General features: G+C 53.2%; 1 protein-coding gene across 3 annotated transcripts in view; it reads right to left on the reverse strand.

Annotated features, from left to right (window-relative positions):
• Positions 1-27,348, reverse strand: part of LOC137307327 (integrin alpha-5-like) — a 125,802-nt gene that overhangs the window by 70,717 nt on the left and 27,737 nt on the right. For all 3 annotated transcript variants that reach the window (XM_067976803.1, XM_067976805.1, XM_067976804.1), the window contains exons 3-12: positions 26,190-26,307; positions 25,638-25,699; positions 24,600-24,645; positions 22,145-22,270; positions 20,638-20,682; positions 17,037-17,080; positions 14,832-14,888; positions 13,678-13,730; positions 10,296-10,501; positions 8,195-8,386 (exon numbers count right to left, since the gene is read on the reverse strand). In XM_067976803.1, coding sequence (XP_067832904.1) covers positions 8,195-8,386; positions 10,296-10,501; positions 13,678-13,730; positions 14,832-14,888; positions 17,037-17,080; positions 20,638-20,682; positions 22,145-22,270; positions 24,600-24,645; positions 25,638-25,699; positions 26,190-26,307 — 949 coding nt within the window. The remainder of the gene's footprint in view (positions 1-8,194; positions 8,387-10,295; positions 10,502-13,677; positions 13,731-14,831; positions 14,889-17,036; positions 17,081-20,637; positions 20,683-22,144; positions 22,271-24,599; positions 24,646-25,637; positions 25,700-26,189; positions 26,308-27,348) is intronic.

The raw sequence follows: 27,348 nt of genomic DNA on the forward strand, positions 1-27,348 counted from the left end.
CCACTGTATCACCCAGTCCCAGAGCGTGAAAGGACAGTGTGATAACCCACCGTACCACCCAGTCCCAGAGTGTGAAAGGACAGTGTGATAACCCACTGTATCACCCAGTCCCAGAGTGTGAAAGGACAGTGTGATAACCCACTGTATCACCCAGTCCCAGAGTGTGAAAGGACAGTGTGATAACCCACTGTATCACCCAGTCCCAGAGTGTGAAAGGACAGTGTGATAACACACTGTATCACCCAGTCCCAGAGTGTGAAAGGACAGTGTGATAACCCACTGTATCACCCAGTCCCAGAGTGTGAAAGGACAGTGTGATAACCCACTGTACCACCCAGTCCCAGAGTGTGAAAGGACAGTGTGATGACCCACTGTATCACCCAGTCCCAGAGGGTGAAAGGACAGTGTGATAACCCACTGTACCACCCAGTCCCAGAGTGTGAAAGGACAGTGTGATAACCCACTGTATCACCCAGTCCCAGAGTGTGAGAGGACAGTGTGATAACCCACTGTATCACCCAGTCCCAGAGTGTGAAAGGACAGTGTGATAACCCACTGTATCACCCAGTCCCAGAGTGTGAAAGGACAGTGTGATAACCCACTGTATCACCCAGTCCCAGAGTGTGAACGGACAGTGTGATAACACACTGTATCACCCAGTCCCAGAGTGTGAAAGGACAGTGTGGTAACCCACTGTATCACCCAGTCCCAGAGTGTGAAAGGACAGTGTGATAACCCACTGTATCACCCAGTCCCAGAGTGTGAAAGGGCAGTGTGATAACCCACTGTATCACCCAGTCCCAGAGTGTGAAAGGGCAGTGTGATAACCCACTGTATCACCCAGTCCCAGAGTGTGAAAGGACAGTGATAACCCACTGTATCACCCAGTCCCAGAGTGTGAAAGGACAGTGTGATAACCCACTGTATCACCCAGTCCCAGAGTGTGAAAGGACAGTGTGATAACCCACTGTATCACCCAGTCCCAGAGTGTGAGAGGACAGTGTGATAACCCACTGTATCACCCAGTCCCAGAGTGTGAAAGGACAGTGTGATAACCCACTGTATCACCCAGTCCCAGAGTGTGAGAGGACAGTGTGAGAACACACTGTATCACCCAGTCCCAGAGTGTGAAAGGACAGTGTGATAACCCACTGTATCACCCAGTCCCAGAGTGTGAAAGGACAGTGTGATAACCCACTGTATCACACAGTCCCAGAGTGTGAGAGGACAGTGTGATAACCCACTGTATCACCCAGTCCCAGAGTGTGAAAGGACAGTGTGATAACCCACTGTATCACCCAGTCCCAGAGTGTGAAAGGACAGTGTGATAACCCACTGTATCACACAGTCCCAGAGTGTGAGAGGACAGTGTGATAACCCACTGTATCACCCAGTCCCAGAGTGTGAGGACAGTGTGATGACCCACTGTATCACCCAGTCCCAGAGTGTGAGAGGACAGGGTGATAACCCACTGTATCACCCAGTCCCAGAGTGTGAAAGGACAGTGTGATAACCCACTGTATCACCAAGTCCCAGAGTGTGAAAGGACAGTGCGATAACCCACTGTATCACCCAGTCCCAGAGCGTGAAAGGACAGTGTGATAACCCACTGTATCACCCAGTCCCAGAGTGTGAAAGGACAGTGTGATAACCCACTGTATCACCCAGTCCCAGAGCGTGAAAGGACAGTGTGATAACCCACCGTACCACCCAGTCCCAGAGTGTGAAAGGACAGTGTGATAACCCACTGTATCACCCAGTCCCAGAGTGTGAGAGGACAGTGTGATGACCCACTGTATCACCCAGTCCCAGAGTGTGAGAGGACAGTGTGATAACCCACTGTATCATCCAGTCCCAGAATGTGAAAGGACAGTGTGATAACACACTGTACCACCCAGTCCCAGAGTGTGAAAGGACAGTGTGATAACCCACTGTATCACCCAGTCCCAGAGTGTGAGAGGACAGTGTGATAACCCACTGTATCACCCAGTCCCAGAGTGTGAGAGGACAGTGTGATAACCCACTGTATCACCCAGTCCCAGAGTGTGAAAGGACAGTGTGATAACCCACTGTACCACCCAGTCCCAGAGTGTGAAAGGACAGTGTGATAACCCACTGTATCACCCAGTCCCAGAGGGTGAAAGGACAGTGTGATAACCCACTGTACCACCCAGTCCCAGAGTGTGAAAGGACAGTGTGATAACCCACTGTATCACCCAGTCCCAGAGTGTGAGAGGACAGTGTGATAACCCACTGTATCACCCAGTCCCAGAGTGTGAAAGGACAGTGTGATAACCCACTGTATCACCCAGTCCCAGAGTGTGAAAGGACAGTGTGATCACCCACTGTATCACCCAGTCCCAGAGTGTGAAAGGACAGTGTGATAACCCACTGTATCACCCAGTCCCAGAGTGTGAACGGACAGTGTGATAACACACTGTATCACCCAGTCCCAGAGTGTGAAAGGACAGTGTGATAACCCACTGTATCACCCAGTCCCAGAGTGTGAAAGGACAGTGTGATAACCCACTGTATCACCCAGTCGCACAGTGTGAGTGGACAGTGTGATAACCCACTGTATCACCCAGTCCCAGAGTGTGAGAGGATAGTGTGATAACCCACTGCATTACCCAGTCCCAGAGTGTGAGAGGACAGTGTGATAACCCACTGTATCACCCAGTCCCAGAGTGTGAGAGGATAGTGTGATAACCCACTGTATCACCCAGTCCCAGAGTGTGAAAGGACAGTGTGATAACCCACTGTATCACCCAGTCCCAGAGTGTGAAAGGACAGTGTGATAACCCACTGTATCACCCAGTCCCAGAGTGTGAGAGGACAGTGTGATAACCCACTGTATCACCCAGTCCCAGAGTGTGACAGGACAGTGTGATAACCCACTGTATCACCCAGCCGCAGAGTGTGAGAGGACAGTGTGATAACCCACTGTATCACCCAGTCCCAGAGTGTGAAAGGACAGTGTGATAACCCACTGTATCACCCAGTCCCATAGTGTGAAAGGACAGTGTGATAACCCACTGTATCAGCCAGTCCCAGAGTGTGAAAGGACAGTGTGATAACCCACTGTATCACCCAGTCCCAGAGTGTGAGAGGACAGTGTGATAACCCACTGTATCACCCAGTCCCAGAGTGTGAAAGGACAGTGCGATAACCCACTGTATCACCCAGTCCCAGAGCGTGAGAGGACAGTGTGATAACCCACTGTATCACCCAGTCCCAGAGTGTGAAAGGACAGTGTGATAACCCACTGTATCACCCAGTCCCAGAGTGTGAAAGGACAGTGTGATAACCCACTGTATCACCCAGTCCCAGAGTGTGAAAGGACAGTGTGATAACCCACTGTATCACCCAGTCCCAGAGTGTGAAAGGGCAGTGTGATAACCCACTGTATCACCCAGTCCCAGAGTGTGAAAGGGCAGTGTGATAACCCACTGTATCACCCAGTCCCAGAGTGTGAAAGGACAGTGATAACCCACTGTATCACCCAGTCCCAGAGTGTGAAAGGACAGTGTGATAACCCACTGTATCACCCAGTCCCAGAGCGTGAAAGGACAGTGTGATAACCCACCGTACCACCCAGTCCCAGAGTGTGAAAGGACAGTGTGATAACCCACTGTATCACCCAGTCCCAGAGTGTGAGAGGACAGTGTGATGACCCACTGTATCACCCAGTCCCAGAGTGTGAGAGGACAGTGTGATAACCCACTGTATCATCCAGTCCCAGAATGTGAAAGGACAGTGTGATAACCCACTGTACCACCCAGTCCCAGAGTGTGAAAGGACAGTGTGATAACCCACTGTATCACCCAGTCCCAGAGTGTGAGAGGACAGTGTGATAACCCACTGTATCACCCAGTCCCAGAGTGTGAGAGGACAGTGTGATAACCCACTGTATCACCCAGTCCCAGAGTGTGAAAGGACAGTGTGATAACCCACTGTACCACCCAGTCCCAGAGTGTGAAAGGACAGTGTGATAACCCACTGTATCACCCAGTCCCAGAGGGTGAAAGGACAGTGTGATAACCCACTGTACCACCCAGTCCCAGAGTGTGAAAGGACAGTGTGATAACCCACTGTATCACCCAGTCCCAGAGTGTGAGAGGACAGTGTGATAACCCACTGTATCACCCAGTCCCAGAGTGTGAAAGGACAGTGTGATAACCCACTGTATCACCCAGTCCCAGAGTGTGAAAGGACAGTGTGATCACCCACTGTATCACCCAGTCCCAGAGTGTGAAAGGACAGTGTGATAACCCACTGTATCACCCAGTCCCAGAGTGTGAACGGACAGTGTGATAACACACTGTATCACCCAGTCCCAGAGTGTGAAAGGACAGTGTGATAACCCACTGTATCACCCAGTCCCAGAGTGTGAAAGGACAGTGTGATAACCCACTGTATCACCCAGTCGCACAGTGTGAGTGGACAGAGTGATAACCCACTGTATCACCCAGTCCCAGAGTGTGAGAGGACAATGTGATAACCCACTGTATCACCCAGTCCCAGAGTGTGAGAGGATAGTGTGATAACCCACTGCATTACCCAGTCCCAGAGTGTGAGAGGACAGTGTGATAACCCACTGTATCACCCAGTCCCAGAGTGTGAGAGGATAGTGTGATAACCCACTGTATCACCCAGTCCCAGAGTGTGAAAGGACAGTGTGATAACCCACTGTATCACCCAGTCCCAGAGTGTGAAAGGACAGTGTGATAACCCACTGTATCACCCAGTCCCAGAGTGTGAGAGGACAGTGTGATAACCCACTGTATCACCCAGTCCCAGAGTGTGACAGGACAGTGTGATAACCCACTGTATCACCCAGCCGCAGAGTGTGAGAGGACAGTGTGATAACCCACTGTATCACCCAGTCCCAGAGTGTGAAAGGACAGTGTGATAACCCACTGTATCACCCAGTCCCATAGTGTGAAAGGACAGTGTGATAACCCACTGTATCAGCCAGTCCCAGAGTGTGAAAGGACAGTGTGATAACCCACTGTATCACCCAGTCCCAGAGTGTGAGAGGACAGTGTGATAACCCACTGTATCACCCAGTCCCAGAGTGTGAAAGGACAGTGCGATAACCCACTGTATCACCCAGTCCCAGAGCGTGAGAGGACAGTGTGATAACCCACTGTATCACCCAGTCCCAGAGTGTGAAAGGACAGTGTGATAACCCACTGTATCACCCAGTCCCAGAGTGTGAAAGGACAGTGTGATAACCCACTGTATCACCCAGTCCCAGAGTGTGAAAGGACAGTGTGATAACCCACTGTATCACCCAGTCCCAGAGTGTGAAAGGGCAGTGTGATAACCCACTGTATCACCCAGTCCCAGAGTGTGAAAGGGCAGTGTGATAACCCACTGTATCACCCAGTCCCAGAGTGTGAAAGGACAGTGATAACCCACTGTATCACCCAGTCCCAGAGTGTGAAAGGACAGTGTGATGACACACTGTATCACCCAGTCCCAGAGTGTGAAAGGACAGTGTGATAACCCACTGTATCACCCAGTCCCAGAGTGTGAAAGGACAGTGTGATAACCCACTGTATCACCCAGTCCCAGAGTGTGAAAGGACAGTGTGATAACCCACTGTATCACCCAGTCCCAGAGTGTGAAAGGACAGTGTGATAACCCACTGTATCACCCAGTCCCAGAGTGTGAGAGGACAGTTCCTCTCTAAATCTCTATACTCCCGCTCTACAATCCGTCTCCCGGAACGCAGCTTTCTTGGGCTCAGTGTCCAAGTCCACTTCAAAGTTCGCAGTGTGAGTAGATTTTATTGGTCACTAATCATCCCCTTAACTCCCCCACCCTGAGAAATGTTCGGTGACCTCGTGATCTTATATTAACACTCACTCAGGCCCAGGGGTTTTAAAAATCAAATAATTGGCCCTCCAGTCGTCCTTGTGAATGACACTTGGACCCTGCCAATTTAAAATCGTCCTACTTTTGAAGAAAAGGGCATATTATTCTTTATTCTTTCCAGCGGTTTTGATACAATGGACTGTCTCGCTCGGCCACTTCAGAGGGCAGTAAAGAGTTGACCACATTGGCGTCGGACTGGACTCACATAGGCCCAGACCGGGTAAGGACATTCGTGAACCAGTTGGGTTTTGACGACAATCTGACTGCTTCACGGTCACTTTTACTGAGACCAGATTTTTGAGCTGAATTGGTTTGGATTTGATTTCTTATTTCCCAGAAAACTTCAGATCTGAAGGTTTGTGTTTCGGCTGCAGTGTCTGAACTGAAAAGCTTTCAGGCATGGTCGGCTGGAGTTCATGAAACCAACATGGCATCGTCCCGACATTTCCAGCACAGTAAGCGTCAACCTGCTCTGTTCTGTGCAAGTCCCAATGCAAAAATGCAGCCGCCTCGGGCCTTCCAGTGAGGCTGGTGAGCCTCCGAGACATGTCAGCATTTGTCCCACCTCTGCCTCTGCCTCCCAGCTCATCTGACGCACAAACCCTCATCAACGTCTGTCACCTCCAGACTCCACTATTCCAATGCTCTCCTGGCTGGCCTCCCATCTTCCACTCTTGAGCTCATCCAAAACTCTGCATCCTATCCTGCATCACCCATCACCTCAGTGCTCGTTGCCCTACATTGGCTCCTGGACTGGCAACTCTTCAAATTTAAATTTTTCATCCTTGTGTTCAAATCTCTTCACGGCCTCACCCACCCCCAACCATCTCTAACTCTTCAGTGCTACAATCCCATTGATCTTTCCGATTCTGATTCCCCCCCAATCCCTTCTCCCCACCATTGGCGGCCATGCCATCAGCTGTGGGGGCCCTAAGCTTTAGAATTCCCTCAACTCTCCCTCTTGCTCACACACTTCCCACAACAGTCACTGGATAGTGGTTTGGAGCAGGAACCCTGGGCCACTTTGTTTCCCTTCCCAAGTCAGGGACACCGAGACCAATTGTAATGCTCCCGGGCCACTTGCCCATTGGAATGTTGGCTTTTATTGCTCGGGGGATAGAATATAAAAACAGGGAGGTATTGCTGCAGTTATATAAGGTATTGGTGAGACCGCACCTGGAATACTGCAGATAGTTTTGGTCTCCATACTTAAGAAAAGACATACTTGCTCTTGAGGCAGTACAAAGAAGGTTCACTCGGTTAATCCCGGGGATGAGGGGGCGGACATATGAGGAGAGGTTGAGTAGATTGGGACTCTACTCATTGGAGTTTAGAAGAATGAGAGGCGATCTTATTGAAACATATAAGATTGTGAAGGGGCTTGATCGGGTGGATGCGGTAAGGATGTTCCCAAGGATGGGTGAAACTAGAACTAGGGGGCATAATCTTAGAATAAGGGGCTGCTCTTTCAAAACTGAGATGAGGAGAAACTTCTTCACTCAGAGGGTAGTAGGTCTGTGGAATTTGCTGCCCCAGGAAGCTACATCATTAAATAAATTTAAAACAGAAATAGACAGTTTCCTGGAAGTAAAGGGAATTAGGGGTTACGGGGAGCGGGCAGGAAATTGGACATGAGTTTCGATTTGAGGTTAGGATCAGATCAGCCATGATCTTATTGAATGGCGGAGCAGGCTTGAGGGGCCGATTGGCCTACTCCTGCTCCTATTTCTTATGTTCTTATGACTCAGTACAGAGTAGGGACAGAGACCTTGTTCATCAACATGAACTACTTATCCCACTCCATTTCCTGGAAGTAGATCTGACACAGTCTCCATCCTTATTGGAATTAAAAACATACTGATCCAGAAATCAGTCCTGACCTGGACACGTTGTAGAAACTCCTCCCCTTCTCTGCCACTTACCTCACTCTTAGGAACAGGAGAAGGAGGCCATTCAGCCCTTTGAGCATGTTCCGGCATTCTATCTAGCCGCCTTTGATACCCTTATCTAACAAAAATCTACCGATCTCAGAATCTGGAACTGACGGAGCGATCTCATGTGACAAAAATATTAAGCACAACAAAATCAAGGCGAAGACTTCTGTTGAAGGCTTCTTCTCTAGGGTGTACTGTACTAACTGGAGGGACAGTTCCTGAGGGAGCTACAAACTCCATCAATCTCACACCCTCATTTCAGACGTGAGATACACAAGGCACCATGATAGATGTGCACCCACGGGCGATACCTGCCCTGTGAGGCTCGGGCATTCTCTTCTCCCTGCCCGCTCCGCCCTCTCTTACACGTGCAATACCTGGGTAACCATTCATATCGAGGTCCATCGCTCCCCGAACTGCAAACCCGAAGCTGGCTGGCATGCTGGTGGTCGCCCACATCCCCTCCAGGATTTGGGAAGGGGTGCTGTTGAGGCCATCAGGCCGCCCGTTGTAGATGTAGACCAGGCCCTGGTGCTTCTCCCCGGCATAAGGGGCTCCTACTGCCACGTCTGTGGGAAGAAGAAGGAGTGTCAGCTCACTGTAACATTGGCCAGCTCACAACTGATTCTTTGCTTTCTCTTTTTCGCTCACCCATCTTCTCTTCTCTCCTCTCTCAAATAAGCCAAGCCCCAACTCACCTCGCCCACACGGGGTTAAGTCCGCCTTTACACACCATGCACATCCAGCGACCTGCCACCTCATGCCGCCCAGGGCCTTTCGAGAGGTCAGTCTCGGAACTGATTGAAGCAGCTAGACTCCCAACACCAAGGGGCCAATTTTCGGATGGCTGAGCGGGTTCGTTTGGGGGGGGCTCCTAAAATGGGGGAATCCTGGAGCGGGTTCGGAGCCCGGCTCCAACCCACCCATTTCCGTGTTCCCCAATGACCCGTTCGGGTGCGCGCGCAGCTCCTGCATGCGGGACTCCCACCGACAATTAAAGCCAGCGGGATGATAATTTAGATACTTATTTAGCTATTTGAGGTATTTGGCAGACCTCATTGAGTGGAGATTTTGGCAGGGGTGCAATTTTGAAGGATCCTCAGCGTGTTTCCCGTGCTGTGGGAAACACTCCCTGTTGGAGCAGACGTGTTTCAGCCAGCAGCCAGTGGGAGATGCAAAGGATTATTTGACAGGTGGTGGGAGAACCTCATTTATTGCAGCAGGGCACTCTGTCACTTCAGACAACGTTTTGGCTGCAACACCTTTGTCTTTCCACTCAAAATTATTAATTTATACCCAAAACTCTGCTGTGCAAACACATTTACCCACTTTGCGGACCCCCTCAAACTCATACTGTCAGGATGGGGGGGCGCCATAGCTGCATTCATCACTCCATTGGAGGACGAGCAACATCACCAGCCTCGCCAGGCATGCCATCCACCTCCGCCACGTGGAGCTCCACAACACACAGTGCTGCGTCACAGGTACCTGCACAAAATAGTCGTGCAACTACACATACACCGACTGTAGGGTGACCCAATGGGTGGCATCAAGTGTGGGTGTTCATGATGAACCTCATGAAAGGGACTTATTACACAAGCCGGTCAAGAATGGCCAAGACGTGGCAGTAGTGGTGACAATAATAATATTTAACGTGCCATTAACAAAAATCAAATGTAAATAAAAAACATGACAAACCGTCAAACACCCTTGTGCATCCCCTTTGTGCTCACAAAACCTTTGCCTTACGCTTCCTACTACACATACGTGATGCATCCCCTGTGGCTGCAGCACAGGTAGTGGCAGGTTGGGTGATGCCGACCATGAAAGAGATGCATCAGAGGGTGAGTATGAGACAGAGCCATGAGATTGTATGAGGATTGGGTTGAGTGGTGGGATGAGTACTGGGGAGGTGAGTAAGTGCAGGTCAGTTGAGGATGAGGTTTGAGTGGGTGTGAGGAGTAGTGGGAGTGCAGAAGGAGTTGTGGGGTGGGGGCGGTGATGTGGAAGACGGATTGTAGGAGAATGAGTAAGTGTGCTCACTTTGACTGACCTGGTTAGGTCATTGAAGCGCCTCCTGCACTGGATCCAGGTGCGGGAGATGTTGCTGCTGCTGGTGACCTCCTCTGCCACCTCGAGCCAGGCCTTCTTGGCGGCAGAGGCAGGCCGCTTCCTCCCGTCCTCTGGGTAGGAGATCTCCCTCCTCCTCCTCACCCCATCCAGTAAGACTTGGAGTGAGGCATCATTAAACCTGGGAGCAGCCTTTCCCCCGGGCTGCTCCATGCTGTAATTTTGGCTGTTTGCTGCAGGAGCAGCCATTGGAGGACTGCCCCATTAAATAGGGCTCCTCCAGCCGTACCAGTCCAGCTAGAGTCTGCCTCTTGGGAGGCTAATGAATTTGGGGCTTTGGTTCAGCGAGCAAGGGCCATGCTCTATCGTGCTGTGCGCTGGGTGTCCTGCACATCGAGCTCTACATACCATTGAATCCATCTTGATCCAGGTCTCCCAACACTGCAACTGAGGTCCCATATCTTCCATAAGCGTCCGTGCCCGTCAGGTTCTGAGTGACATTGAATTCCAACAGCCCGGTCTGTAAATAAACGTAGACTCGTCCGATCTCCTGGAGCCTCCCTCCGGACTCTCGCTCCATGAACATTGGGGCACCAACCAAAACATCATCCAACCTGTCAAATCACCATTCAATTCAGTGCCCGAGTAACAAATTGAGCATTAGTTAGACGCAGAGTGAAGCTCCTCAAGAGAACTCCCTGCTGTACCAGTGAGACAATTATCCATTTCCTCGCATGTACCATCTCTCAGAGTGAGATTATCATTCCATTGTGGCCCTATGGCTGCAGTGACCATCTAAATCTCCAATCCTGCAGGGCACTTCTTCACCATTGTGTCCAAAGGAGACACTGAAACCTGTGGGAATTTATTCTTCAAATTGCTGGGGGAGGTGCTCATCGTGAGAGGTATAATAGTGCTCGGGATGGAACTCGTTCCAGGCACCCCAGTATCATCAAACACTCCCAGGGAAGGTACAGGGTGAGATGCAGAGTAAATCTCCCTCCACACTGTCCCATCAAACACTCCCAGGGTCAGGTACAGGGTGAGATGCAGAGTAAATCTCCCTCCACCCTGTCCCATCAAACACTCCCAGGGCAGGTACAGGGTTAGATACAGAGTAAAGCTCCCTCTACACTGTCCCATCAAACACTCCCAGGGCAGGTACAGGGTGAGATACAGAGTAAAGCTCCCTCTACACTGTCCCATCAAACACTCCCATGGCAGGTACAGGGTTAGATACAGAGTAAAGCTCCCTCTACACTGTCCCATCAAACACTCCCAGGGCAGGTACAGGGTTAGATACAGAGTAAAGCTCCCTCTACACTGTCCCATCAAACACTCCCAGGGCAGGTACAGGGTGAGATACAGAGTAAAGCTCCCTCTACACTGTCCCATCAAACACTCCCAGGGCAGGTACAGGGTGAGATACAGAGTAAAGCTCCCTCTACACTGTCCCATCAAACACTCCCAGGGCAGGTACAGCACGGGTTAGATACAGAGTAAAGCTCCCTCGACACTGTCCCATCAAACACTCCCAGGGCGGGTACAGGGTTAGATACAGAGTAAAGCTCCCTCAAGACTGTCCCATCAAACACTCCCAGGGCAGGTACAGGGTTAGATACAGAGTAAAGCTCCCTCTACACTGTCCCATCAAATACTCCCAGGGCAGGTACAGGGTTAGATACAGAGTAAAGCTCCCTCTACACTGTCCCATCAAACACTCCCAGGGCAGGTACAGCACGGGTTAGATACAGAGTAAAGCTCCCTCTACACTGTCCCATCAAACACTCCCAGGGCAGGTACAGGGTTAGATACAGAGTAAAGCTCCCTCTACACTGTCCCATCAAACACTCCCAGGGCAGGTACAGGGTGAGATACAGAGTAAAGCTCCCTCTACACTGTCCCATCAAACACTCCCAGGGCAGGTACAGGGTGAGATACAGAGTAAAGCTCCCTCTACACTGTCCCATCAAACACTCCCAGGGCAGGTACAGCACGGGTTAGATACAGAGTAAAGCTCCCTCGACACTGTCCCATCAAACACTCCCAGGGCAGGTACAGGGTTAGATACAGAGTAAAGCTCCCTCTACACTGTCCCATCAAACACTCCCAGGGCAGGTACAGGGTGAGATACAGAGTAAAGCTCCCTCTACACTGTCCCATCAAACACTCCCAGGGCAGGTACAGGGTGAGATACAGAGTAAAGCTCCCTCTACACTGTCCCATCAAACACTCCCAGGGCAGGTACAGCACGGGTTAGATACAGAGTAAAGCTCCCTCGACACTGTCCCATCAAACACTCCCAGGGCGGGTACAGGGTTAGATATAGAGTAAAGCTCCCTCTACACTGTCCCATCAAACACTCCCAGGGCAGGTACAGGGTTAGATACAGAGTAAAGCTCCCTCGAGACTGTCCCATCAAACACTACCAGGGCAGGTACAGGGTTAGATACAGAGTAAAGCTCCCTCTACACTGTCCCATCAAATACTCCCAGGGCAGGTACAGGGTTAGATACAGAGTAAAGCTCCCTCTACACTGTCCCATCAAATACTCCCAGGGCAGGTACAGGGTTAGATACAGAGTAAAGCTCCCTCCACACTGTCCCATCAAACACTCCCAGGGCAGGTTCAGGGTTAGATACAGAGTAAAGCTCCCTCTACACTGTCCCATCAAACACTCCCAGGGCAGGTATAGGGTTAGATACAGAGTAAAGCTCCCTCGACACTGCCCCATCAAACACTCCCAGGGCAGGTACAGGGTTAGATACAGAGTAAAGCTCCCTCTACACTGTCCCATCAAACACTCCCAGGGCAGGTACAGCACGGGTTAGATACAGAGTAAAGCTCCCTCTACACTGTCCCATCAAACACTCCCAGGGCAGGTACAGGGTTAGATACAGAGTAAAACTCCCTCTACTCTGTCCCATCAAACACTCCCAGGGCAGGTACAGGGTTAGATACAGAGTAAAGCTCCCTCTACACTGTCCCATCAAACACTCCCAGGGCAGGTACAGGGTTAGATACAGAGTAAAGCTCCCTCTACACTGTCCCATCAAACACTCCCAGGGTCAGGTACAGGGTTAGATACAGAGTAAAGCTCCCTCTACACTGTCCCATCTAACACTCCCAGGGCAGGTACAGGGTTAGATACAGAGTAAAGCTCCCTCTACACTGTCCCATCAAACACTCCCAGGGCAGGTACAGGGTTAGATACAGAGTAAAGCTCCCTCTACACTGTCCCATCAAACACTCCCAGGGCAGGTACAGGGTTAGATACAGAGTAAAGCTCCCTCTACATTGTCCCATCAAACACTCCCAGGGCAGGTACAGCACAGGTTAGATACAGAGTAAAGCTCCCTCTGCACTGTCGCAGTGGGGCTCTGTCATGACAGAGACTGGGTGGAATGGGATGGCGTGTTTCGTTTTAAAAAAATGACCGTGGTGTACTTAACCGGGAGGGAGGGAGGGAGGGAGGGAGGGGGAGAAGGAGCCCCCCTGAGCCAGTGTAAATCAGGAGCCCGAGCGCTGGCCCAGAAACATTACACCAAGATGCGGTGAGTTGAGCTTTAATTGGAAAGGGCTGCGAGCAGTCTGTCCGTCTCGGAGCATCTCCTGCCGGCCTCTCCCTGAAAGGCTTTGCAGAACACGATGACACATGCACATGCGATTAAAAGAGGAAATCACACTTGGCAGCTATTTTAACAATCACTTCCTACAGAACGCTGGTTGGAAGAGCTCAGTCAGTCAGCTCAATGCCAGGGCCCTCCCCCCTGACTGGGGCCAAACTCACCCATCACTGTTGATGTCAGTCACTGCCACGGCATATCCAAAGTACGAGGCCATCTGGAACGAATTAAGGGGAGAACTGTCAGCACCTCATTGTATTCCAACGTGCGCCTTGACATTTGTCAGTACGGCCCCCTTTTTCTTGACGGTTTGAAGGGAGAGCCGACCCACAAGCCCCTGCAAGGCTCCCAATCCAGCAAAGCATTAACCCTTCACCAGCCAAACTGTGTTCCAGAGATCGGGAAATTTCGGTTACACGGTCCCAGGCTGGGGTTTCTCGCCGAACCTGTCTCCAGGGTGGGGAGTGGGGGCACCAGGGGGGTCACCAACAGAAAGTGAGGACATCTTCTGCAGACAGTTCCCTTCCTCCTCTCCTGAAAGCGCCAACTCCATGCTGGGGTGGAGGCCCGCACGCGCGACTCTCCATCAAGAGGCTATCGTCGCGTGCGAGCCGGGACAATGAGTGCTGGCAGGCTGTTCAACCGCGGGGGGCGTCGCAGCCTAGCCGGATTATGTCCTTGCCCAAAGGACACGCACCTTCCTGCAGGAGTTACGGGAACAGTGATGAGGAGGAGGAGGAAAACTGGCTGATACTCCCCCAGCATCCCTCCCCCCACCCCCCCCCCCCCAAGCCCAGGGGTACAGAGACCAAATACTGTCACTTTGACCGAGATCAGATCACTCAGCATAGATCAATAATTGAAACTGGGACCTTTTGGATGCCATGGCTCATTCCCGACAGTCCCACAGGCATCCGTTATCTCACTTCACCTGCGTTGCCTGGCAAGTGACGGCAGGCTATTCGGCTGTGGTGTGCATTCGATTCTGCCCTTATCCGACACCATCCAGCAGAAGTCACTGGATGGTGATCAGGAGTGGGAACCCTCAACTGTCTGACATCTTCCCCCTAAACCCAGGGGCACTGAAGCCAACTGGAGCACCCCAGCTAACTCTGTCCAAGCCGAGAGACGGAACCTGGGCCTCCTGGTCTGGATGGCTGTCAGTGCCACAACAGATGGCACATTTGCCAACTGAGCCATCGGGAAGAGCCCACAAAAGCAGCGTTGGCAGAACCCTGACCGACTGACAGGTTAAAGTCTCCACACCTTAAAGAACAAGAGATCAAGGGGGGAAAAAAAACAGATCAGAGAAACTTACTTGTTCACCAGAGAAGTTGAATACAGCTTTCATATTCGTCCCATTTAAAATGGTCACCTGTTTGGAGAGAACGGAACAGAAATGAGTCGGAGCTGCCCTCCTGCTGTCAGTGACGTGTACAAGGAGACCCCGGGGAGTGACAGTGAGTCACTGCCAGGGCATCGGAACCAGCAATGCAGCTCGAGCTTTCAATTGGCAGAAGTGCCACTCCAATTTTCGGCTTTAATGCAGTGGACGAGGGGCCCTCAGTTATACTGAGGGACGCGCGATCTCTTTTCCTTTCCCGTGCCCACTGGGTAGAAAGTGGGAACCGCCATTTCCTCTGCTTCCATTGTTCTGGATTATTCTTGGATTGCGTGCCTCAGGCCGGCAAGTGACTGCGAGAGATGGAGGGGCCGTTGACAGCCATTTTGAATTCAGTGCAGTTAAGCGAAGCCAAACAATTGGTGCACGTGTCTACCAGGGTGGGGGAGGGGGAAGAGAGAACGGACAAAGAGGAATCACCACTCATTAAATCAGACTTGTTGGGAATGTTTAATCTGAGAAAAATGTGATGCTCATCTGAAGCAGATCAGCTAAACTTGGAGCTCAAGAAATAATTGGACACAAAATGGAGGCTGGAAAACGGAGTATTTTCTGGCACCTGAACTCTTTGCATTGGGTTTCCAATTGTATTAAAGGTGTGATTTACAACTGTTTTATGAAGAAGGGCCCAGCACTTGTCCTGTGGAGTTCAGGGCCCATTTGGGAGCAAAGCTTCAAACCAGGACCTTGGTAAGGGCATTAGGGGGCACTGGTCCGAAGGAGAGATGTCAGGGGGTGTCACTTATGCTCCAGAGACCTGGTGAACGTTGACCTGCCATCATCAAATGGTGCGGCCTTCAGGAATTGTGCCTTTGGATTCGAAAACTGCAAATGTCACTCCATTATTTACGAAGAGAGGGAGGGAGAAACCAGGAAACTACAAAGCTGTCAACTTAACAGAAGTTGTCCTAAAATTTGGTCAAGTATCAACTGATCAAAGACAGGATTTGTGAAGGGTCGGTCATGTCTGATTAATCAAATTGAATTTTTTGAGGAGCTCACTAACACGGTGGATACGGGAGTGTCTATGGATGTTGTCGATATGGAATTCCAGAAGGCATTTGATAAGGTTCCACACAAGAGATTATGAGCAAAAAATGAGAGTCCACGGAATTGAAGGCAACCTTGTGACTTGGGTCGGTAATTGGTTGGGAGGTAGGAGACAGAGAGTAGGGATAATGGGAATGTTCTCTCTTTGATGGGATGTGACAAGTGATGTTCCCCGGGGATATGCTGTGGGGCCTCAGCTTTTAAACGAGTGGGCAAATCTGTGGCGGATGGAATGTGGGGAAGTTTGGACCCAAGAAAGACAAATTGGAACATTTTCATAATGGGGAGAGACTAGGAGCTGTGGAGGAGCAGAGGGAGTAAGGGGTCCAGGTACATTGAAAATAATTTAAAAGGCGAATGGAATGTTGGCCTTTATCTCAGAGTCTGGATTATAAAGGGGAGGAAGTTATATTCCATCTGGACAGAGCTCTGGTCAGATCCCATCTGGAGACTATGTTCAGTTCTGGGCACCGCATCTCAGGAAGGATAGATCGGCCTTGGAGGGGGTGCAGCTCGGATTCACTAGAATGATACCAGGGGCTAAAAGATTAAACTATGACGACATGTCTTGTATTCCATCGAGTATAGAAGGTTGAGGGGTGATCTGATCGAGGTGTTTAAAATGAGAAAGGGATTCATTACAGAGAAGCTATTTCCTCTGGTGGGAGAATCCAGAACAAGGGGGCACAATCTTAGTGAGTGAGAAAGAAAGAGCAAGGCTGCGGGATTGATGGAGATGGGAATGTGAACCCTTCAGTCAGCTCCAGCTGTTAAAAGGATCACACTAGGACACACTGGCCTAGAATTCAAGCTTGCCTGTCCAAATTTTGACTAGAAAGAGGGACTGTATCAATGTGTGCTGGGTTACATGGTACCCTGGCAGAGCGAGGGTATCCTCAGACAGGCTGAGGTCAAGTCTCTGGATACTGGGATCTATCCAGTAACGTTCTCGGTCAGAGAGGGGCTGGGTGAGTCGATTGGCGGTCGCCCTCTGATGAGTTTTATATCAGGGCAGGCTTCAGATTCAAGATGCCTGACTGCAAATTTGATTCACCAGAAATCATTCCTTACATATCCAATAGTGTCCGGTCCACGAGGTACCCCAGTGACGAAATCTGTGAACAAAAACACACACTTCATTGGACTCCCATCACAGTTAATAGACAAAAAAACACTGAAAAGCAAACTGGACATTATGTCCCTCCTTTTATTCATAGATAAATCCCATCCCCCTCAAGCCCTCCTCCCCGCCATCTCCCTCAAGCCCTCCTCCTCCTCACCACCATCCCCCCTCAAGCCCTCTTCCTCCTCACCTCCATCCCCCTCAAGCCCTCCTCCTCCTCACCACCATCCCCCTCAAGCCCTCCTCCTCCTCACCACCATCCCCCTCAAGCCCTCCTCCTCCTCACCACCATCCCCCTCAAGCCCTCCTCCTCCTCACCACCATCCCCCTCAAGCCCTCCTCCTCCTCCTCACCACCATCCCCCTCAAGCCCTCCTCCTCCTCACCACCATCCCCCTCAAGCCCTCCTCCTCCTCACCACCATCCCCCTCAAGCCCTCCTCCTCCTCACCACCATCCCCCTCAAGCCCTCCTCCTCCTCCCCACCATCCCCCTCAAGCCCTCCTCCTCCTCACCACCATCCCCCTCAAGCCCTCCTCCTCCTCACCACCATCCCCCTCAAGCCCTCCTCCTCCTCACCACCATCCCCCTCAAGCCCTCCTTCTCCTCACCACCATCCCCCTAAAGCCCTCCTCCTCCTCCTCACCACCATCCCCCCTCAAGCCCTCCTCCTCCTCACCACCATCTCCCTCAAGCCCTCTTCCTCCTCACCTCCATCCCCCTCAAGCCCTCCTCCTCCTCACCACCATCCCCCTCAAGCCCTCCTCCTCCTCACCACCATCCCCCTCAAGCCCTCCTGCTCCTCACCACCATCCCCCTCAAGCCCTCCTCCTCCTCACCACCATCCCCCTCAAGCCCTCCTCCTCCTCACCACCATCCCCCTAAAGCCCTCCTCCTCCTCCTCACCACCATCCCCCCTCAAGCCCTCCTCCTCCTCACCACCATCTCCCTCAAGCCCTCTTCCTCCTCACCTCCATCCCCCTCAAGCCCTCCTCCTCCTCACCACCATCCCCCTCAAGCCCTCCTCCTCCTCACCACCATCCCCCTCAAGCCCTCCTCCTCCTCACCACCATCCCCCTCAAGCCCTCCTCCTCCTCACCACCATCCCCCTCAAGCCCTCTTCCTCCTCACCACCATCCCCCTCAAGCCCTCCTCCTCCTCACCACCATCCCCCTCAAGCCCTCCTCCTCCTCACCACCATCCCCCTCAAGCCCTCCTGCTCCTCACCACCATCCCCCTCAAGCCCTCCTCCTCCTCACCACCATCCCCCTCAAGCCCTCCTCCTCCTCACCACCATCCCCCTCAAGCCCTCCTCCTCCTCACCACCATCCCCCACCATCCCCCTCAAGCCCTCCTCCTCCTCACCACCATCCCCCTCAAGCCCTCCTCCTCCTCACCACCATCCCCCTCAAGCCCTCCTGCTCCTCACCACCATCCCCCTCAAGCCCTCCTCCTCCTCCTCACCACCATCCCCCTCAAGCCCTCCTCCTCCTCCTCACCACCATCCCCCTCAAGCCCTCCTCCTCCTCACCACCATCCCCCACCATCCCCCTCAAGCCCTCCTCCTCCTCACCACCATCCCCCTCAAGCCCTCCTCCTCCTCACCACCATCCCCCACCATCCCCCTCAAGCCCTCCTCCTCCTCACCACCATCCCCCTCAAGCCCTCCTGCTCCTCACCACCATCCCCCTCAAGCCCTCCTGCTCCTCACCACCATCCCCCTCAAGCCCTCCTCCTCCTCACCACCTTCCCTCTCCCCACCATCTCCCTCAAGCCCACCTCCTCCTCCTCTCCCTCAAGCCCACCTCCTCCTCCTCCCCCTCCTCCCCACTACCACCATCTCCCTCAAGCCCGCCTCCTCCTCACTTTCCCACCTAAATCCCTGAATATGAGATTGTCTCAAGGCCTTTTTCACCCTCTCATTGATCAATGTCCTCCCCATGAAACTTGGCACACAAGTCCACTGCCTGCTGGGTAAAAACATACCACACATGGAGATGTTTACTCCCTGTAGGGCCACTCTCACTTACTCACTGAAGGCTGCAAAGTGGTGAGAGGCCCCTGAAAGGGAGAAACGGCAGGGAAATCAGGGGAAAGGGAAATAGTCCACTTTAGAGCTGGGACGGCTGAAGGGGCATTACCAAAATTTGTTTTGAACCATAAATAGGCAGCTTCTGTGGAAGAGATTCTGTACCGATGACAGGGAAGTCCCCAGCACTACTGCACAAGGCCGAGTATAACTTGTGAACCCTGCCCTACGGGGAGAAGGGCAGAATGAATCTCCTCAAAGTCTCAAATTCAGTCATTGTGGAGAAAAGTGAAAGGGCAAAGGACATAATAGCACAGAGAAAACTCTTTCAAAATTGGCTAGCACCAAATCAGCACCGTACAAACCTGACAATAATTAAACCGGGTTTCATTGGAGCAGGGTGAAAGGTCAAGGCCCACAGAGCAGGGGACCAAAAAAGACCCACTGTGAGTCAGTGATACCAAGGCTTTTTTAGAAACTTGTGGACTGTTGAAGGAAGGGAAGGCCGAGGGAGGGGAAAGGAGCTCGACCTCAAGTCTCGAGGCCCTGGGACAGAAAAAGGCTAGGAGGAGGAGGTTGCAATGAACCTCGATGTCAACACAGCGAGGAGGTGGGGAGAGGCAGAGTGTGTAGGACAGGGCGGTGGAATAAGATGAAAGTTCAGAGGAGGATTGACTATAGTAACAACTGATTGAAGAGAGAGAGCTAAGAAAGACTACAACAGAGACAAGCGCTGAATAGGAATGGCCATTAGATGCTAAGCTTGTTCCTGTATCCTGTCCAGCATTTGTACCTCCCTAACAGAATGGATATGGTAGTGCAGTGGTTATGGTATTGGACTAGCAACCCAGCAGGTCATAAGTTCAAATTCCACCATGGTAAGTTATGAAACAGAGTTTGGTCATTTGTGGGCTAGCACCAGGAAAATTGCCATATAAACCTAACTGGTTCACTGACATCCTTCATGTAAAGGAACCTGCTACCCCTACCCAATCTGGGCCTACACATATCTTCAAGCCCACGCAACATGGTTGACTCTTAAGGCCCTCTGAAGTGGTCTAGCAAGGCACCCAAACAATTGCTACAAAAAGTTCACCACTGTTGGAGCACTTTCACCACATGGACTGCAGCAGTTTAAGAAGAATACGCACCGCCACCTTCTCAAGGGCAATAAATACCCACATCCTGAAAACAATTTTACTTTTAAATTGCAAATATATGAGTGAGTGGACGAATAAGGGTTTTACTTTGATGATCTGAGATTTCTGAGTGATCTCCTCATACTGTCAGCTCACCTCGTAACACAAATCTCAACCAATTTTTAGGAGTTACAAATTAAAACAAACTAAATCGCTCACACCCCCTAAACAGAGCGGGACTGCAAACAGGAAACACCAGCTCAGTCAGTCAGTCTACGGGGAGTGGGCAAGTTACTTGCTCGGAATTGAAACTCAGGAGGAACAAATTAAAAGATGATCACGATTTAGAAAGTTCCCTCGATCGCCGTGTGTATAATTCTTACCTTCAATGGAATCTCCACTAAACTCCCCAACTGCCACAGAATAACCTTTGAAAGAGAAAGAATGTCAGTTAGCACTGGTCTGGAGGCAGAGGTGTCTACTTACTGAGGCACCCTCTGGACCAGGCACCTCACCAACACCACCACGTCCAGCACATTAAACCATTTGAGATTCGGAGGCCAAATGCTCCAGGTCATCTCACTCCCACCACCCCCCCCCAATCAGGTACTCTCAGAATGAACACGCATTCCCACCATTTGCTCCTCATGTCAGTCTTGGAAGTCATTTGCTTCTCCATTAATTCCTCCCCGCAGGGAATCTTGACGAACTTCAGCGGTCCCAGCGAGCGAGGGAGCGAGAGTCATCACCCGAGGCACACTGACTGACTGGTGCCATGATGTTACTCACATCGGTGAGCCTCCCATCAACACCTCACCTGTGCCCATACACTGCGGCTGGTGCTGCCCAAAGCCCAAAGCTTTACGCAGCCAGCCGAGACCAAATGGACCCATCTCGCCAAGTAAATGAACCTACTTTACTGGTGCCAACCATGGCTCAGTGGGTAGCACCCTTGCCTTTAAGTCAGAAGGTCACAGATTCAAGGCCCACCCATAATCCAGGCCGACACTCCCAATGCAGTACCGAGGGAGCCCTGCACTGTCGGAGGCGCCGCCTTTCGGATGAAATGTGAAACCGAGGCCCTATCTGCCCTCTCAGGTGGACGTGAAAAATCCCATGGCACTATTCGAAGAAGAGCAGGGGAGTTCTCCCCGCTGTCCTGGCCAACGTTTATCCCTCAACCAGTACCACCAAAAAACAGATGATTTGGTCATCTATTACACTGCTGTTGGTGGGATCTTGCTGTGCGCAAATGGGCTGCATTACAACAGTGACGACACTTCACAAGTACTTCGGGACGTCCTGAGCTCACGATAGATGCTATATAAATGTAAATTCTTTCTTTACATTATTATAAACCCCGAGTATGGCGCAGAGAGTCAGCATCACTGTCCTCAAACCAGATCAATGTCGAGCAGTGAGGGGCAATCGAAAGACCTCAGGGATTGGGATTTCAGAGTGACGGCCCCTCAGCACCGTCGGGCCACATGATCGTTGGGGGGATAAAAGAGGGCAGGTTCAAGCCTGCGATCGACCGCATGACACGGAAGGAATGTGTGCGTGTGGTGTGGGAGGGAGGCCTGTACACAACATAGTTCTCGCACAGCAGGGTCCATATCTCAGAGAAAGGACAAAGCAATGGGCAGAGTGGGCACGGACGACACCCAAGTCCCCCTGACGAACCAGAGAGACACGGCCGGGCGATGGCAATTTGCTGCCCCCATCCCCCCCCCGACCGGACCTCGCAACCATCGAGCGTGAGAGACGTCAACAGCAGAGCGGAGAGGAAATGCTCCAGTCGCAAACGGACATGTGGTGAAATCAGTTCCATGAAGATGAGGCTCAGTCCCACTCAGCACAGACAGGAATCAGAGGGGAAGTCCGACTTACCAAGGTAACTATCGTCAAAGGAGCCGGGAGACAGGGGAGTTCGGATTTCTCCGTTGGTGTACTGAATGAAGTTGAAGTCAAACTGAGGGTGAACAATGTCCTTCATATCCGCAGAAACAAGTTGGCCTAAAAAAAAAGAGACAAAGATAGATCACCCGACTGGACTCCTGGAGTAAAGGGCCCGCCCCAGCTCAGAGAGGGAAGGGGCAAGGGCCAGCTGGACCGAGGGGCGAGGGGGGCATCTCCTCCCCCCCCCCCCCCACGAGGGGCGAGGGGGCATCTCCTCCCCCCCGCCACCGAGGGGGCATCTCCTCCCCCCCCCCCACCGAGGCGGCATCTCCTCCCCCCCCCTCACCGAGGGGCGAGGGGGCATCTCCTCCCCCCCCCCCACCGAGGGGCATCTCCTCCCCCCCTCACCGAGGGGCGAGGGGGCATCTCCTCCCCCCCCCACCGAGGGGCGAGGGGGCATCTCCTCCCTCCCCGGCCCGCACCGAGGGGGCATCTTCTCCCTCCCCAGCCCGCACAGAGGGGCATCTCCTACCCCCCCCACCGAGGGGCGAGGGGGCATCTCCTCCCTCCCCGGCCCGCACCGAGGGGCATCTCCTCCCTCCCCGGCCCGCACCGAGGGGCATCTCCTCCCTCCCCGGCCCGCACCGAGGGGGCATCTTCTCCCTCCCCAGCCCGCACAGAGGGGCATCTCCTACCCCCCCCACCGAGGGGCGAGGGGGCATCTCCTCCCTCCCCGGCCCGCACCGAGGGGCATCTCCTCCCTCCCCGGCCCCCACCGAGGGGCGAGGGGGCATCTCCTCCCACCCCCCACCGAGGGGCGAGGGGGCATCTCCTCCCACCCCCCCACCGAGGGGCGAGGGGGCATCTCCTCCCTCCCCCACCGAGGGGCGAGGGGGCATCTCCTCCCCCCCCACCGAGGGGCGAGGGGGCATCTCCTCCCTCCCCCACCGAGGGGCGAGGGGGCATCTCCTCCCCCCCCACCGAGGGGCGAGGGGGCATCTCCTCCCCCCCCACCGAGGGGCGAGGGGGCATCTCCTCCCCCCCCACCGAGGGGCGAGGGGGCATCTCCTCCCCCCCCCACCGAGGGGCGAGGGGGCATCTCCTCCCACCCCCCCACCGAGGGGCGAGGGGGCATCTCCTCCCCCCCCCACCGAAGGGCGAGGGGGCATCTCCTCCCCCCCCCCACCGAGGGGCGAGGGGGCATCTCCTCCCCCCCCCCCCCACGAGGGGCGAGGGGGCATCTCCTCCCTCCCCGGCCCGCACCGAGGGGCATCTCCCCCCCCCCACCGAGGGGCGAGGGGGCATCTCCTCCCCCCCGCCCATGAGGGGCGAGGGGGCCTCTCCTCCACCCCCCACCGAGGGGGCATCTCCTCCCTCCCCGGCCCGCACCGAGGGGGCATCTCCTCCCTCCTCGGCCCGCATCGAGGGGGCATCTCCTCCCTCCCCGGCCCGCATCGAGGGGGCATCTCCTCCCTCCCCGGCCCGCATCGAGGGGGCATCTCCTCCCTCCCCGGCCCGCATCGAGGGGGCATCTCCTCCCTCCCCGGCCCGCATCGAGGGGGCATCTCCTCCCTCCTCGGCCCGCATCGAGGGGGCATCTCCTCCCTCCCCGGCCCGCATCGAGGGGGCATCTCCTCCCTCCCCGGCCCGCACCGAGGGGGCATCTCCTCCCTCCTCGGCCCGCATCGAGGGGGCATCTCCTCCCTCCCCGGCCCGCATCGAGGGGGCATCTCCTCCCTCCTCGGCCCGCATCGAGGGGGCATCTCCTCCCTCCCCGGCCCGCATCGAGGGGGCATCTCCTCCCTCCCCGGCCCGCACCGAGGGGGCATCTCCTCCCTCCCCGGCCCGCACCGAGGGGGCATCTCCTCCCTCCCCGGCCCGCACCGAGGGGGCATCTCCTCCCTCCCCGGCCCGCACCGAGGGGGCATCTCCTCCCTCCCCGGCCCGCACCGAGGGGGCATCTCCTCCCTCCCCGGCCCGCATCGAGGGGGCATCTCCTCCCTCCCCGGCCCGCACCGAGGGGCGAGGGGGGCATCGCCAGCTGCCAATCATCTTCGGAACTCTGCCCCTTTCCTGACGCCCACACTCTCTTCCAAAACACGTCCACCCCTCCTCTCTGAACACAGATGTCCAGACCCCACTGAGACGTGCACAGAAAATCCAGAGATCTCGGAGAGGAGCTTCACAAATGATTAAAATATTAATTTTTCTGAATTGGAATCTTTGAATGAAGTGACAATGGGATTTTTTTGTTGGCGCAGAGGGGGTCGGCGACAGAGAGAGAGAGGGGTCGGGCAAAAAGAGGAGGAGCCGGGCCGGGCCGGGGCGGGGGGAGACTGGGGTGGGAGGGGAGATGGGGTGGGGGGCGGCCAGGGTGAAGGCACTGCTGTTCCAGACCTGATCCCAGTTCTTCCTTCTACATCATCATGAGACATGCGTGTCTTACCTTGCCAGTAGAAACTGCCAGGTCCACCAAGTACCACTCGCCCGCTCTGCAAGAGAACGGGGAACAGACAGCCAGCATGAGTGACCAGGTCTAGACAAACACTGGTACAAACCAAACAGACGGCCGCATTGAACGGTTGCGGGAATCCCATCATCCCCCCTCCTTACCGTCAACGCCAACACTGCCCGGTACCCAATCCAGTCAAGTTCCAAGTGGGTCAGACCTTGACTTCGTTCCATAACTATCAGTGAACGGTCGTTTCCAAGTTCCAGCTCGTGACTGCTCCCTGTGCTTACCCTGATAGCCTGGGAAGGTACTGAGGCCATTCGAGGCCCCTCCAAACCCCTCACCCTCCCCCCCCGATCCATTAAAACATAAACTCTGCCTCGCCCCATTCTGACGCTATTTTGACGGTATACTGGAATAGTTTGATCCAATGGTTGCAAACGGTTTTTCATGCATTTTACCGAGTGCCCCTGAGCACTGACTCCATCGGCCCCTGCGTTCTATAAATGCACCATTCCAAGACAAGCTCCGAACAGTGGGCGAGCCTGGCACCACCCGCTGTGTGTAACTCAGTGACCTCGTCCAGCGATGCCACATTTGTGGGTGGCGCTAATTGCACAGTCTCTTATCTCAAGCCGGGGTCCCTGCACAGATATCGTGTTCAAGCCTCCCAATGCCCCAAAGACTTGGATTTATCCGCACAGATCACTCAATCCATGTCATGGTCAAAATTCGCATTAGAAACAGTGCCCACGGCCCTGAAACTGAACCACCTGGTGCCACTCGTCATGCCAAGCATACCATCTTGGGAAACATTGCCCTCGAGTGCAGTTTGGTCACAGGGCAATCTGTTAGAGGCCAGTTCCTCAGGGATTCTGAAGATGGCACCAGCACCAATTAACTCCTTCAACTCCCAGCAAGAAACGCAGGTACCCGCTAGTAACTGGCACCTGGCACTCTACCTGGTGCTTGCCCGCAAGGTGGTAGTCAGTGTAAAGCAAGCAATGGATGGTTAATTCGAAGACGTCTTACCTCCGTTAAGTCAGCGCTGAACCCACCCTGGCAGTACCCCTGACCCGCTGGTGTGTGCCACTCTGTCAAAAACATTAACAACACCATTACTTAAATCACAATCCCATTCGCAACCACCTCACCGTTTAATTCGAGAGCAGGCTCCAGCTCTAGGACACTGAAAGGCCTCACATGAGAGCAGAATACTCTTAGTTGCAATTAATGGAGATCAATTTTGACCCCGAGTTTCTAGTTTAACTTCTGTCGAACACATTTAATATCAATCTCACAGGATGGTGGGGGGTGTTATCGTCGGTAGAGGTGCATACTGGGAATCTGCGTCTCCTTGTTACCAACAGATTCTGCCTCTCCATCCAACAATATCCTGCCCTTTCACCAGTGATGTGGACAATCGCCATCGAGGAATGGTCACTTGAGCGAGTCGCTAGAGGAAGGTCAGGGGAAATTCAAACACAGGGAAGTGACAGTGTGAAGTGAAGGACGATTTGGGTGCTGGGGCGGTGGGGGGCATTGTCTCCATCGAATACCCCAGACCAACAAGGCAGCACCTACCAGTGCGACACGGTGCGTACTCCACCATGTTACTGAAGTTCCCGAGAGACAGATAGCAGGTCCCCACCAGCTCACGTAGCTGTGTGGTACCTCTCCACTTGTAGCGAGGGGCACAGGCCTGTAAAAGAGAGAGAGAGAGAGAGAGAGAGTGAGTAGCAAGAGAGGGAAATTTGCAGAGTGGTGCTGATGGTATCTCTCCAACACAGAGCGAAACCGAGCTGGTCAGGGGATGAGTGAAACCCACCCTCCCCACCCCCCCGAGAGAGGCAGCCCCATCAGTCGCACACAGATCCTTTCCAGAAAACAATCATTGAAAATATTTACAAAAATAACCGATCGGGGAAGGAGCTGGGATCAAAAGATTAACAACTTCGAGCCACGTCCTCTGATGATGGCATCAAATCGCAATATGGCAACAGAAACAGAAATTCAGGAACAAGTGTCCGACTAACTTGATTGAATTTTTCGGGGAGGTGACAAGGAGAACATAAGAAATAGGAGCAGGAGTAGGCCAATCGGCCCCTCGAGCCTGCTCCGCCATTCAATAAGATCATGGCTGATCTGATCCTAACCTCAAATCTAAATTCATGTCCAATTTCCTGCCCGCTCCCCGTAACCCCTAATTCCCTTTACTTTTAAGAAACTGTCGATTTCTGTTTTAAATTTATTTAATGATGTAGCTTCCTGGGGCAGCAAATTCCACAGACCTACTACCCTCTGAGTGAAGAAGTTTCTCCTCATCTCAGTTTTGAAAGAGCAGCCCCTTATTCTAAGATTATGCCCCCTCGTTCTAGTTTCACCCATCCTTGGGAACATCCTTACCGCATCCACCCGATCAAGCCCCTTCACAATCTTATATGTTTCAATAAGATCGCCTCTCATTCTTCTGAACTCCAATGAGTAGAGTCCCAATCTACTCAACCTCTCCTCATATGTCCGCCCCCTCATCCCCGGGATTAACCGAGTGAGGGTAGTGCAATTGATGTATTTTTGCAAGGCTTTTGACAAGGTCCCACATGGCAAATTGGTCAAAAAAGTACAAGCCCATGGGATCCAAGGGAAAGTGGCAAATTGGATCCAAAATTGGCTCAGTGGCAGGAAGCAAAGGGTAATGGTCGACGGGTGTTTTTGTGACTGGAAGGCTGTTTCTAGTGGGGTT

Source organism: Heptranchias perlo, chromosome X (genome assembly GCF_035084215.1).
Source record: "Heptranchias perlo isolate sHepPer1 chromosome X, sHepPer1.hap1, whole genome shotgun sequence".
Classification (NCBI taxonomy): domain Eukaryota; kingdom Metazoa; phylum Chordata; class Chondrichthyes; order Hexanchiformes; family Hexanchidae; genus Heptranchias; species Heptranchias perlo.